Consider the following 13267-nt stretch of genomic DNA (forward strand, 5'->3'; position numbering starts at 1 on the left):
AGACCGGGGAAGGTCACCTGGGACCAAAATGCGCCCCTGAAGTGACTGAAAGCAGAGGCGGGTATCTTGGGAAGTTGGTCACCATTTGTATGTGGCTGGATATGTATGCGTAGAGATAAAAGTTGCAACTGTGTGCTACGTACTAGGGGAAAGTTTTAATGACATTACATATAATTTCACACTAAAGAAGTACTTGTTTACAGATGAAGAAACCGTGGCACAAACTGTACGGGAAGTGACTCCCAGGTGTGCCAGGTGGCCCTGCACAAGCCGCTCCTGGTGATCCCAGCGCTGGCCCGGGTCAGCGCAGCTAGCGTCTCTCCGCGGCCTGCGTGGGCGCCCCACGAGCCTAATCCTTTGACAAATAGAAATGGCAAACAGTAGGATATATTCGAGTGTGTGGGGAAGCCATTTCGTGTAAACCTAATTTGGCCTGACTTTGTTTTTTCCAAAAGGGCCTGACTGTGGCCGTTGAGCCCGCATTGTATATCTGCTTTAAACATTTCCTATGGCAAGAACAAATGGCCTTGAGATAAAGGTGCAACTTCCCCCTACATTGGCATTTCCTTAAGGACAAGTATCTTTCCTTAGGCTAGGAACTGATTGCTGCACTCGCCTTTGACCGCCCAGCTCCAGACAACAGACCCGCCACCCTGCTGTGTTCACCAAGACAGCAGACCTAACTGCTGTTTCCATCAACTGCTGTGTGGACAGAGCAGTCTCACGACTATTGTAAAAGGGACATTTCAATCATGTGAAACATCCTCTTTGGGGGTATATAACCACTCTGTGCACCCCACTTCTTCAGTGCCCTTTCTTCCTTCGGGAAGAAAGGCCCGGACCATGGTCCTTACATTTTAGCTCAGAATAAACTCACCCAAATTTTCATTTATAGATTTGTTATGGATTATTTTCGACGACACCTCGAAGACACGCATTACTTCAGAGCGTTCCTCCAAGACTGGGAGAAGCCCCCAGGCCCTGGGACAAGAGCCCTGGATGCAAGAGGAGGGTCCAAAGCATGGGCCCCTCCCTGGAGAAGGCCAGCTCTGGGGGTGAGCCTCACCCCAGGCCACCATCTGCACCTATTTCTATCATAGTATACTTTGTCCTGGGCTGTTGACATGCTTCCCTCTTCCCAGCTGCCTGCCACAAGATCATTTTGGGGGTGGGGGGGGATCTTCTGACTCCCCACTTCCTCACTACCACGTTTGGTGAATGAAAAATATATCAAGGGGCTGGCCCGGTGGCTCAGCAGTTAAGTGCACACGTTCCACTTTGGCGGCCCGGGGTTTGCCAGTTCGGGTCCCGCGTGCGGACATGGCACCATACCATGCTGTGGTAGGTGTCCCAAGTATAAAGTAGAGGAAGATGGGCAGGGATGTTAGCTCAGGACCAGTCTTCCCCAGCAAAAAGAGGAGGATTGGCAGCAGATGTTAGCTCAGGGCTCATCTTCCTTAAAAAAGAAAAAAAAAATCTAATTGTTTCTGGCCTCAATAACTGTTAGTGTGAAAAATTATGTCACATAATTTGCACCTTATAGCACTATACAGGTTTGATATATAATACTGTTTTATTTACCAAATGTCCAGGAAACTAAATGATAAGTATGTTGAGAAGAGAGAGCATGTCTTAAATTTATTTTTAATTCTGTAGCACCAAGCCAAATAAACACTCAAAACTACTTCTTGATTGGTAGCTAAATTCTCTATTGGCATTAAGCCATTTTAATTTGGTTCTGAGCAGTAAAGTATTCCTCTCAGTTAAAATCAGAAATCCACTTGAGTCTATAAATCAGTGGAATGTCATCCCATCAAAAAAGTAATTTAACTCTAGGGCAGCAGATTACTGTGGAATAAGCCCATAGCTGAAACAGTGGAAACACTATGTGATGCATTTTATTTGGGAATTTATTTTTTGTAAAGATGAACAAGGCTCAATTGTCAATTAGAAGCATTAAAACAGCAATTCTTAAACTACAGTGCAAACAACAGGAGTTTCCAGAACAATGAATTTCTTTGAGTTCAGAGTCTTTTGTCAGTAATTCAGTATTTAGCACTAGCTGCTTCTTTTGTGGTTGTTGGTTAGTTAAAATAAATTAAGTAATGACTCCAATCTTGGAGATAAAAGTTTCAGTGTGAACTTTAGTAAAACAACCATAAAAATACCTGAGAAATAATGTTATTAGAAAATAATATTTTCCCTTATATTCAAAAAAGCTTTGCAGACTTATATTTGAAACCAATCTTTTGAAAATCACAAATCTTAGATAATAACATCTCATAATCCTCATTTCCTAGTATTTCCCTCTTTCAATGAATAACATTTTCCCATTTAAGTCTCTCAAGACATTTGGGAAATTAAAAGTTTCCCAAGCTTGTCCTCTTACTGTCCTCAGACATATTAGTGAATTAAGCTTTGTACATTTCAGCTACTCATTCACTGTCTCCTTTCTCACTGCTCCCATCAGTGGACCCGTCGGTGGGTCCAAAGTTCTTAAAAGAAGTACTAACGTTAATTAAGAAAAATGCATTTTCAGGGGTCAAAATAAGGTTACACAGAAGTGAGTACAAGGAAAGAAGTTCAAAAGTCTTCCTCAGCATTTAGTGTACGTGATTTCTTGAGATTCTTCAACTTATCAATGGCAGAAGTTACTGAAATCTCTCCATGAATTTTGTTGTCCCTTGTTCGAACATTTACAGCATTATTTGTCTTTTCCTTTTCTCCAACCACTGTGGAAAAGAAAGGGAAATAAACATTTTAAATCAATGATTTATTAAATATTGTCAACTGTCACATGACACATGTGTCTTACTGAGTTTTCCTCAGTATTAATCACTAAATATCAATCTAATGACCATTAGGTCATGCTCTGATAGTAAGTTTCTGGAGGGAAGTAATGACTTCTAATCCCATCTCTCTACTGTCCACTTGGGAGAACATCTGTTGTGGTCTTGGGGTACAAACGGGAGCAAGGAGCTCTTACAGGCCTCTTGACTCCACCTGGCATAGTTGATAATCATGGGGTGGCCACCAGAACCAGGCCCAAGCAGCCAACCAGAATATTCTGGAATGCAGGTAAAAAGTTGTTCTCTTTAGTGACCCGTACCATGAGATGACACAGGAATCTGCAGCCATATTTCTTGCATATTTCATCAAGAAAGAAATTGGCGAACAAGTAAGGGGAATAAAGCAGATATTCCAGAGAAGAATTAAGAATAAAAGCAAAACAGGGGGACCAGAAATGGGGAGAAATAGTCCTGGTAAGGGTGGAGCTCCTTGTTCCAGTTATTATTCTAATGGTTTGCCTATTTAACTCTACCTTCCATGTCATGAGACTCCAACACCATTCCAACAAGTTCCATCTTTGCCTAAGCTAATTAGAAATTTCTGTCACCATAAGAAGTCTGACTGAAACACACAATACAGAGTCAACACTCTTGATGAAAAGCTGCCGATAGGACAACTCCATGCCTATTTATTTTGCCTTCTACAGAATCTTGCAACTTATAAGAGAGAACAATATCATGCCTGCAGCTATATCACTATCAGTTTCTCTTGATTTTGAATCATTTTTTAAAGTCAAAATTTGAGATTCGCATACAGTTACTCATGTGCCTCAAAAACTTTTTTTTTTTTTTGCTTAATTCTATTCTTTTGACCTTCTTAAATTTGGAAACTTTTCCACTCATTAGTTTAATCTTAAAGATTTCTAATAAACCAGAAAAGCAAAGGAGAATATTTAAGGCCTGTTACATGGCTGAAATATAAGTAGTATAATTTTACTGAGATCCTTTTCACATTTTTTCCATTGTTAGTTTGAGATATTATTTCTTGCTAGTAATATTCTATTACAGGATTCCTGTGAAACTTTATACTCTTCTTCCAGCAAATAACAAAGAGTACATAGGAACAGCCTTCCCAGGAACACCACAGACTCCTCTGTGTATAAGTATTAAACAGTCAAATTGTCATGATAAAGTAGTTATACCATATTCTTTATTTTGTTTTTTGGAATTTAACTGGGAAAAAAACCTAAGCATTGTGAAAATATATAAAAATTTAAGTTACCCAAAATAAAATTATATTGAGCCAGCTGCGCATTTCGTATTTTCTTATTTAGTGTACAACTATGATCTAAATCAACGTCAGCCATGAATCCTTCTTCAAAAAATTCATTGGATACCTACAAGAAAATGAAACACTTTTATTATTACATTATGTATGGCAGCCAGCTTCCAAGATGACCATGGGGTCCCTGCCTCCTACTATTCACATCCTTGTGTAGTTTCCTCCACATTGTACCAGGTCGGCCTTTGTGACCATAGAGAAGGGCAGAAGTGATGGCATGTCACTTCTGAGGTTAAGTTACAAGACTGCAGCTTTCATCTCTTTCAGATTACTCCCTCTGGGGAAAACCAGCACCATGTTGGAAGGACACGGAGGCAACCTCTGAGAAACCTGCATGGTGAGGATCTGAGGCACCCAACAATGAGGTGATTGTGTCCCCAAGGGCTGCAGCCTCACGAGGTACCCGGACCCAGAACCAGCCAGCCAAGCTGCTCCCAGATTCTGACTTGCAGAAACTATGAGATAATAAATGTTTCTTATTTTAAACTGCTAAGGTTTGAGGTAAGTGGTTATGCGGCAATAGATAATGTAAGTATTCTTCCCTAATAGAGCCATGTAGAAAAGAATAACTTAAATATGTGATATTTTAAAATACCAATTCTCAAAAACATTAAGAAATAAAATAGTTATGATACACCTACACAGACATGATTCAGGTGTTACTCCCAATTACTGAAAACATGGGTTGGTAAATTAATGTGTTAGTTATGCAGTATTTTAAGGCATGAATAACATTCCAAGTCAATGACCTTCACAGACTACCATAATGCCAAAATTATTATGTACTTTAAATGTCTCTGATTACCTGAAGTGCATATTTTTCACAAGTTGGCCCCACAGGGATGACCATTACCTGACGAGGAGACAGCCAGAAAGGCCTGAAAAATATTTTAAAAATATGTATTTTCAAACTGACCATTTATTACATGATTAAACCAAAGATTTTCTTTGAAGACTTCACAAGACAGCAGATTCAGCAGAGTGGTGTGGAAGTAAGGCAAACTATATTAAAAGTTAAAAGGCAGCAGAGTAGACAAAAGGGGAAACTTGGAATTTTGATAGGAAAAGGAGGGAAGAATGGGTTGGCAGACAGATGGCAGGGCTAAACATCACTTACCATACGACCCAGGAATTGCACTCCTGGGCATTTATCCCACAGAACTGGAAACTTACATAAACCTGCATGCTAACGTTCATAGGAGCTTTATTTATAGTAGCCCAAACCTGGAAATACCCCAAAATGTCCTTCAGCGGGTGAACTGGTGCATCCACACCACAGAACACTATCAGCAATAAAAAGCAACCAGTTATTGATACTTGAAACACCTTGGATGGATCTCAAGGGAATTCCATTGGGTGAAAAAAGCCAACCTCAACTGGCTGCATACTTTATGATTCCATTTATGTAACACTCTTGAAATGACAAAATTATGGAGATAGAGAACAGATTAGTGGCTGCCAGAGGTTGATGATGGGGGTCGGGGGGGGGGGTGGCAATAAAACAGTAGCACGAGGGATCCTTATAGGTCACATAACTGTCCTGTATCTTGACCGGTGGTGGGTACACGAATCTATACATGTGATAAAGTTTACCGAACTAAATTCACACACACAAGTGATGAGTACACATAAACTGGTGAGATCTGAATAAGATTAGGAGATTGCATCAAAGTCAGTGTTCCAGTCCTGATACTCGATATAGTTTTGCAAGTTGTTACCATTGGAAAAAACTGGGTAAAGGCTGTGCTGGACCCCTCCATATTATTCTTACAACTACATGTGACTCTACAATTATCTCCAACTGGAATGCTTTTTTCTTAAAAAAAAAAAAAAAGATGGAAAGGTGAGTATAAGCAATGTTTGATGCGGGAAGTGTTTGCCTTTTTCCTCATCATGTGAGTATTTAATTTGAAGGTGGAAGGAAATGCAAGGGGTACTATTACCAGACAGCACTTTATGAATGTATGTATTTATATATTTATTCTTAAATTACAAAAGCAAAATAATACATATGATAAAAGTTATAATACATATGATAAAAGAGAAATACAGTGATACTGTGTTTAAGATGAAAAGTAAATGTTCCCTTTGGAGCTCCATCCTCATCCCATCCCCAGTCCTGCTCCCCCAAGAGGAGCCACATTTTAAACATTTCCATTTTTAGTTCCTGGGGAGATCCCCATCACAATCCTAATAGGTGTGTGAACTCTTGATTTATGAACTGCAGAGGGCATGCACTGAGTCTCTGCTGTGCAGGATGGCACATTTAGTGCACCAACACCATCTCCCATCTCCCTGTTGGTCTCCTGATTCCACTAGTTTTTTAGGTTTTGGTTTTTTATTACCACTTTCATCTCTACTCTTCTACTGCAAGACACCACCTTCTCTCACCTGTGTTAAACTACTTGAAACAGAATCAACTAGAAACAAATATAAACGTTAATTCATACTTAGGTAGCATACATATTCATATCTATACTTTTGGCTTATCTGTAACTTTAATAGCTTAGATACCTTATGACACCTAAGGATATTTTTCTAAGATCACAAATAAAATCTCAGGGATATGGACAGACTCTAGCTACCCAGGACCTTTTGAAGACCCTCTGTGTGGGAAATTTCCTGCCTTGTGTTTCCTGCTCGGAAATTTGCTTTCCTAGCCTCCCTAGACATGGATGTTAGAGTCCATGCATGTGATCAAGCACGGACAAGCATGGCACGTTGATTTGGGACAGAGCGGCACATGGAGGGAGGTACTACGTGATATCGGTTCTGGCAAGGGTGATAGAGAGACACGGAGCTTTGGGAGGAACCTGAGGCAGTGACTTCAGCAGTAGCGTCCAGTGCCCAGTGTCAACCATGGCAGCTGCAGGGACTGTGCCCAGCTATCGTAGCAGTGGGGCCAGTAGGTCCTGAAGACACAACTAAACTGCATGAGCAGATGCTCAGTTGGTTTCTTCAAAATGGGAAGGGAGGCAAAAATTTCACAAGTAGTTGCTGGTTTGCAGCATTTCCACATGCTGTAGGATGCGCCATCACAAGACATATCTGCCAGCTGGTGCCCTGACTAGCAAATCCCATAATGTCAGTTCAGTGCCTTACTTCTTTTGCTACAAGTTACTTCTATGGTCAGAAGTATTGTTGTACTTCTGACAGCGAAGAAGGCTAGTAAGGATCTATATGGTGCTGCTGGCAGAGGCATGGCAGGAAAGAAGGGCAAAGCAAAATCCAGAGTTGATATCTTTTCTAGTGAGGCCAAGTCATTGGCCTTTTGCATGATGAAAGGGATCCAATGTCATCGACCCTCTACAAGAGAGCTGGCTCTTTCCCTGGGTTATGGTGCCCTATGAGGGATTAGGAGTGATCACTAGTGATGGCAAACTGAGTCCTCAGAAGAGGTGTAGCCAGATGGAACTTGGCGAGGTCCATGTTGTTAAACCATGCATGCCCCCTACTGGCCACTTTGTTCATGAACCACTGAGCAATCACTAGGAGAAGAAAGAAGCTGGTGATAACAGAATGGGTTCTCTTGTATTTGAATACTGAAACACTATTCGCAGTGAGGGCCCTTGGGTGATAACACTACCTCTGTGGCCCATTCTGAGCGATCATACACATTCCTCTCCCCCAAATCTATTTGTCATCTATTTTCCAATCTAATTACTTCTAAGTAATTACTTCTCTGACCTTGCAGCCAATGTAGTAAACCAGAGCCCATGCATCCGTGTAACTCCCTACCTCTAGCCATTTTTTCCTTCCAGGCAAAGAGGACTAAAAAGATAGACCACTCAAAATCTTGCACTCGAGAGCATTTCCCTTTCCCTCTTCATCCCTAAATGGGGCTGTGCTACTGTAACTGTCCTCTTTGGGTTTGTGCTAGCATATTGGTCAGAGCCATTTGTGAACCAGGTTTACACGTTTTCCTCCTGAGTCAATGGTGATAAGGCCCCCATGAGGTTTCCAAGAGGCAGGACCCTGGGAGTGTGGGCGATATATTTGCCAGACAGCAGATAGGTCTTTGCAGGGCTTGAAGTAGGTGAAAAGATAACTCTTTAATTCTCCTGAGTTCCCAGAAAGATAAATGATACAGTTTTATGCCACTTTGCTTTTGTTTTCTGATCAGGCACATGCAACAAGAATTTTTTTATCTGCTGTTTGGAGACTTGCTAATTATAAAGCAGGAGCCACCAATTTTTCGTACTAATTTTATCTTGTCAGACAAGATTTTTAAGAATAAAAGACATGTAGCTTTTCTTTTCCAGATCACTTACCATTTTCCCCCATAGTTTTCTGAGAGAATGGCTATCATTCTTTCCACTGATCCCAAAATGGCTCGATGAATGATCACAGGATTCTTCTTATCATCCCCATCCTTACTAAAAAATGAAAATTATATATGTAAGTATTTTCTTAAGATTCAGTGATAATTTTGTCTTCTTACCTTATATTTAACTTATTTTTCTAAAGTAGGTAAAATGATGGATTCCTCATAAATCATCTTCAAGCATATAATGTCCCATTTATTAGAAACAAAGGGTTTTTTTCAAATTATCGTATCTTCTACAAACCAAAGGGAAATGAAATACATTATCCAGGAAAAATCAAGATGGTATTATATCACTATCTCTATTACATCTACTGATTCTCTTTATTCTAAACTACTGGCTTACATCATTTTACTAACAGTGACAGGCAATCTTGCAAGTCGTAATTTTTTTAGATTAACTTTATTTTGAACTCTGGCTTACTTCACCAGTACTCGATTGAACTGTGTCAAAGATACTGAAAAATAAAGGAAACAGGTTTCTGTATCTAAATTCTCATTTTCTCATAAACACTAAAAATAAATCATGGGATGAATTGTTTTGTAAGTTATAAAGATAGAAAATGAAATAGAAAAAAATTTGTATGGCTGTAATTAGTGAAGTTGAATGTCATTTTACATGTTTAATGATACTTGTTTTTCCTCAACTGCCTACTTGTGCCCTTTGTCCACTGACTAGTGGAAATTTGGGGGGTGGGGGGTAATTAACTCATAAACATATATGTGTAAATGTATATTTTGTATATATAGTAAACAAATATATAAAGACATGTTAAGGAAATTAACTCCTTTTCTAATAAGCAAAATTGAAAATACTTTTTCCAAGTTTATTTATTTACTTGTTATTTGCCTATTTTGGTACTATCCTTTCTATGATAAGTTTTTAATCTTGGAGAAGTCAAAGCTATCTATCATTTTCTTTATGAATTTTAACATTAATGTTATATAATAAAGAACTTTCTCTCCCCAACATAATAAAAAGACTCACCTACATTTTCTCCTACTTTGATGGATTTTTAAAAAATAGTTTATCCAGCTTTAACTAACTTTTGTATCTAGAGTGAAAAATGGAATTTCACATTTTCCTTCCAAATGGATAGCCAATTGTCCCAATGTTATTTATTGAACCCATCTCCTCCTCATAGATTTGAAATGCCTCGTTTCTCATGTACTATATTCTTTCATAAGTCTGTATCTGGGCTATATTGCTTCATTTATAAATAGCACTATTTTTTTTCTAATTTAAAAATTTATTGTGATATATATTATTTGTAGTGAAGATTGTTTCAATCATTGATATCTACTTTAAAGAATATTTTTTAAAAATTGTGCTAAAAATATATATAATATTACCAGAACCTTAAAATGGACTCCTCCCCAATCATATCCCCCTTCCTCCATCCTTGCTTTTCTTTGGGGTTTGGACTACCATTTAGTTTCTAAGCAAACCAAGCAGCAAGTACATGCACGCCCAGCTGTGTAATGTTGGGGTAGGACCACCACCGTTGCGGGGAGACTCCCCAGAGAAGAGGCGCTGAATGGAGTCCTGGACTCTCTTCCTGTAAACTTCCCTGAGAGTTCACAGGAGCCCCTTCCAGGCGAGTCAGCATGAGTCCAGGGGCATGCAGGCTCACCACGGTCAAGGTACCGGCAGGACACTGGTGTGGACCAGGTCAAGTCATCGCACAGCAGCACAGTCAGGGAAGTGGCCATCAACATTGTCTGCTTCTAGGTCACTTAGCAATCTCTACATCTGGGCGGGGGGGATTGGGACGGGGAGCGCCAAAGCAGAGTGCTTCGGGTTCTTCTCACAGCATTTTGACTATAGATTTAGATGAATATTTTTGGATCTCTCCCCCATGAACTGTATTTGTTTTGTTTTGTGACTGTCTTGTTTTCTCAAAACAAAAGAGTGTTTCTCAAAACAAACTACTCTGTTTGCTAATCTTTGTTCTTTTACTTCTAAAACTTTTTATTAGAGACATTGAAAACATATACAAAAGTAGAGAGAATAGTATAATGAACTCCGAAATAACCCTCTCCCTGCTTCGCCAACATCAACTCACAGCCGATCTTGTTTGATCCAAATGCATCTCATTCCTGACACTATCCACCACCCATATTGTAAACCTCATTCTTCAAAATGTTTCTGATGTTTGTTCCAGAAGTTCACTGGTCAAATTCCCTTTACAGACCTGAAATCTTCATGAAATGCACCTTACATTTACTGATTCTCTCCTACCTTTCAGAAAAAGTTGGAAAAAGCAAATTATGACTATTAATTGTAATGAAGTAAGTCACCCCAAGATCTGTGCACACTTAAGACAGATAAATTTCACATTATTGCAATAAATGTAACATGTGACACTTACAAAGTTCTTCTGAGAAAATTTTATCTAAAAATTCTACCAGCTACTAAAGGTTAGCTACTACTAAAACACACACACACAGCAAACAAACAGAAAGAGAGAGACCCATTCATTAAACTCACTTCAAATGAGTTATAACTGGATATCGTCATTGCTAGTCATTTCTAAGAGTCATTACAGACTGGCTGCAGGCCAAAGCCTCTGTCTAGATCCCACAGAAAGCTTTGGGGTGGGGGTAGCTGGCTGAGTCCAGTCCTTCTCCGATATATGAACAAATAATTTACTCCAGGAACTGAAACCAGCATGGTATATTCCTGAATGTTACATATGTTGCTTCTGTGTAGGGAATGAAAGAGAAGTAGGATGATCCTTTCACAAGCACATGGGTACCAGGAATTTCTGTCCTATCATTTATTTTAAAAGAATTAAGGACAGGGCAGCCTTAAGAAGGGCAAAAAGTGACCTAAACTATGCCAACGCATCTATACTTTCAGATAAACATTAGAATTAACATCAAATTCGCCCCCCCCCCAATAATCCCGGTAGATTTAGTTGGAATTACATTAGATTTATAGATAAATTTGGAGAGAATTAAATCTTCATAATATTGATTCTTCCCATTCCAAGAGTGTAGCATGAATCTTCATTTAAACAATTCTTTTTTTATGGCCTGTGATAAAATTTTATGGTGTATACTTCATATAAATATTATATATTTATTATTAAGTTTATTCCTAGATATTTTGTATTTTGTTGTTGTTGCTTCTAAAATGTTTTTTCCATTGCAATTCCTAGGAGATTATTGCTAATATGTATGAAAGCAAATTGATTTTTTCCATTTTAACCTTATTGCTAGCTACTTTACTTAACTCTATATTAGTTTTGATTTTCCTCCATTTGATTCTGTTGCATTTCTAGACATCTTAACATCTACGAATAATGATAATTTTATCTCTTTATTTCAAATATTTGTACTCCCAAAACAATTTTAAGTAACAGCAGAAATAGCAGGCATATTCACGTTATTCTCAACTAAGTTGAGATGTCATCGTTGTTTTCCAATAAATATTCTCTATCATAATAAGCAAAATACTTTCTGTTAATCTCACAGGGATGAATGTCAAATTTTATTCAATGCCTTTCAGCACAGCTGAATGTAATGAATGACAATAATATATTTCTTAATCTTAACCATTATTGCTATCTTAGGAAAAAACCCTACTTGATCATGGTAATGACCTTGATGCTCCCCTCATACCTAAGCCATGAATAGATCACATCAGTTCTACCTCCAAAATATACCCCAACTATCTCCACTTCTTTCATCTCTATTACTACCACTTTGTTCTGTCATCATCTCTTACCTGGTCTACAGACCACTGCTGCCCCTTTTGCTCCCCTACTCTCCATTTTCCACACAAAACCTAGGATAGATGGATTGATGGCTTGGCTGATCTGCTTCTCCTCCACACCCTCCTTGCATGGTCAGTAGTGTTCAAATTTCATTGAACAAGTTGGGTTATTTTAGCAGAAGGTCCCCCACCTCTCATTCTTTTTGTTCATTTTAGTAGGTTTTGGAGAAAGACAGTTTTGCAAATATGAACTTTAGACACCATCTTTCCCAAAGGGCCCAAATTTATTTTTGAAAGGTCTGCATGTTCTCCTTTATTCTCTGAGCATTTTTATTATTCTCAGGTCTTGGTGTAACTCTGTATGAAACACTTCACCTATTCCTTCAGCTGTTTAACTTCTCCCAGGCCTAACTCTTAGTGTAGCTCTATAACTCGTAATCAAAACAGAAGGTGGAGAATCCAAAATAAAATAAGACTTCTGTTGCTTGGACATAAATTGAGATCAATCCATAAAATCACACATTCTGGGAAAATGGTAGTTGTTCATTTATTCTAAGAATCTTATTATGAAAATATTCCATTAAAAATTACTGGATTTAAAACATGCCAATAATTTTTCCTCTTTTGCCTTTATTAATAATGTTGAGTGAAAAAGAACTCAACACATTATCTAATCAACACTACATCTAAATTGGACATGGTGAGAAGAGGAGAGTTTACAGGAATGTTGTTGTGATTTTGTGTAATTCAGATCAGGGGAATGGTCTTTAAAAAGAAGTTAGTTTCAGGCAAAATGATGTAAACATACTCTACTCTAGCTCTCTCACTGAATGCAAACAGAGGTCCTGGAGAGAAGGTAAGGAGCAGCTACCTGAAGACTCTGAAGAGTGAATCGTGACAGGTAGATTGCCAAAGAAGACCAGAACGTGAAGCACCACCAAACCAGCAGTTAGTTTCCTGTAATTTTGTCTTCCAGTATTGTGTGGCCTGGACTCAAAGACAGCCCACCAAGAAGTACCCACCAGATGCAGACAGAAAAAGCGTCAAGAGAAATCCTCACTTTCTGGCCAAGAGCCAGAAAAATAACTCCT

At 38.8% G+C, this 13267-nt stretch overlaps 1 protein-coding gene across 1 annotated transcript in view; it reads right to left on the minus strand.

Moving 5' to 3' along the window:
• Positions 1-1880: 1880 nt before the first annotated feature.
• The window catches only part of TARS3 (threonyl-tRNA synthetase 3), a 65699-nt gene continuing 54312 nt past the window's right edge, over positions 1881-13267 (minus strand). The window contains exons 16-19 of the mRNA XM_044763008.2: positions 8403-8507; positions 4937-5009; positions 4072-4186; positions 1881-2732 (exon numbers count right to left, since the gene is read on the minus strand). Coding sequence (XP_044618943.1) covers positions 2584-2732; positions 4072-4186; positions 4937-5009; positions 8403-8507 — 442 coding nt within the window. The 3' untranslated portion in view covers positions 1881-2583. The remainder of the gene's footprint in view (positions 2733-4071; positions 4187-4936; positions 5010-8402; positions 8508-13267) is intronic.

Source organism: Equus asinus, chromosome 2 (genome assembly GCF_041296235.1).
Source record: "Equus asinus isolate D_3611 breed Donkey chromosome 2, EquAss-T2T_v2, whole genome shotgun sequence".
Taxonomy (NCBI): Eukaryota; Metazoa; Chordata; class Mammalia; order Perissodactyla; family Equidae; genus Equus; species Equus asinus.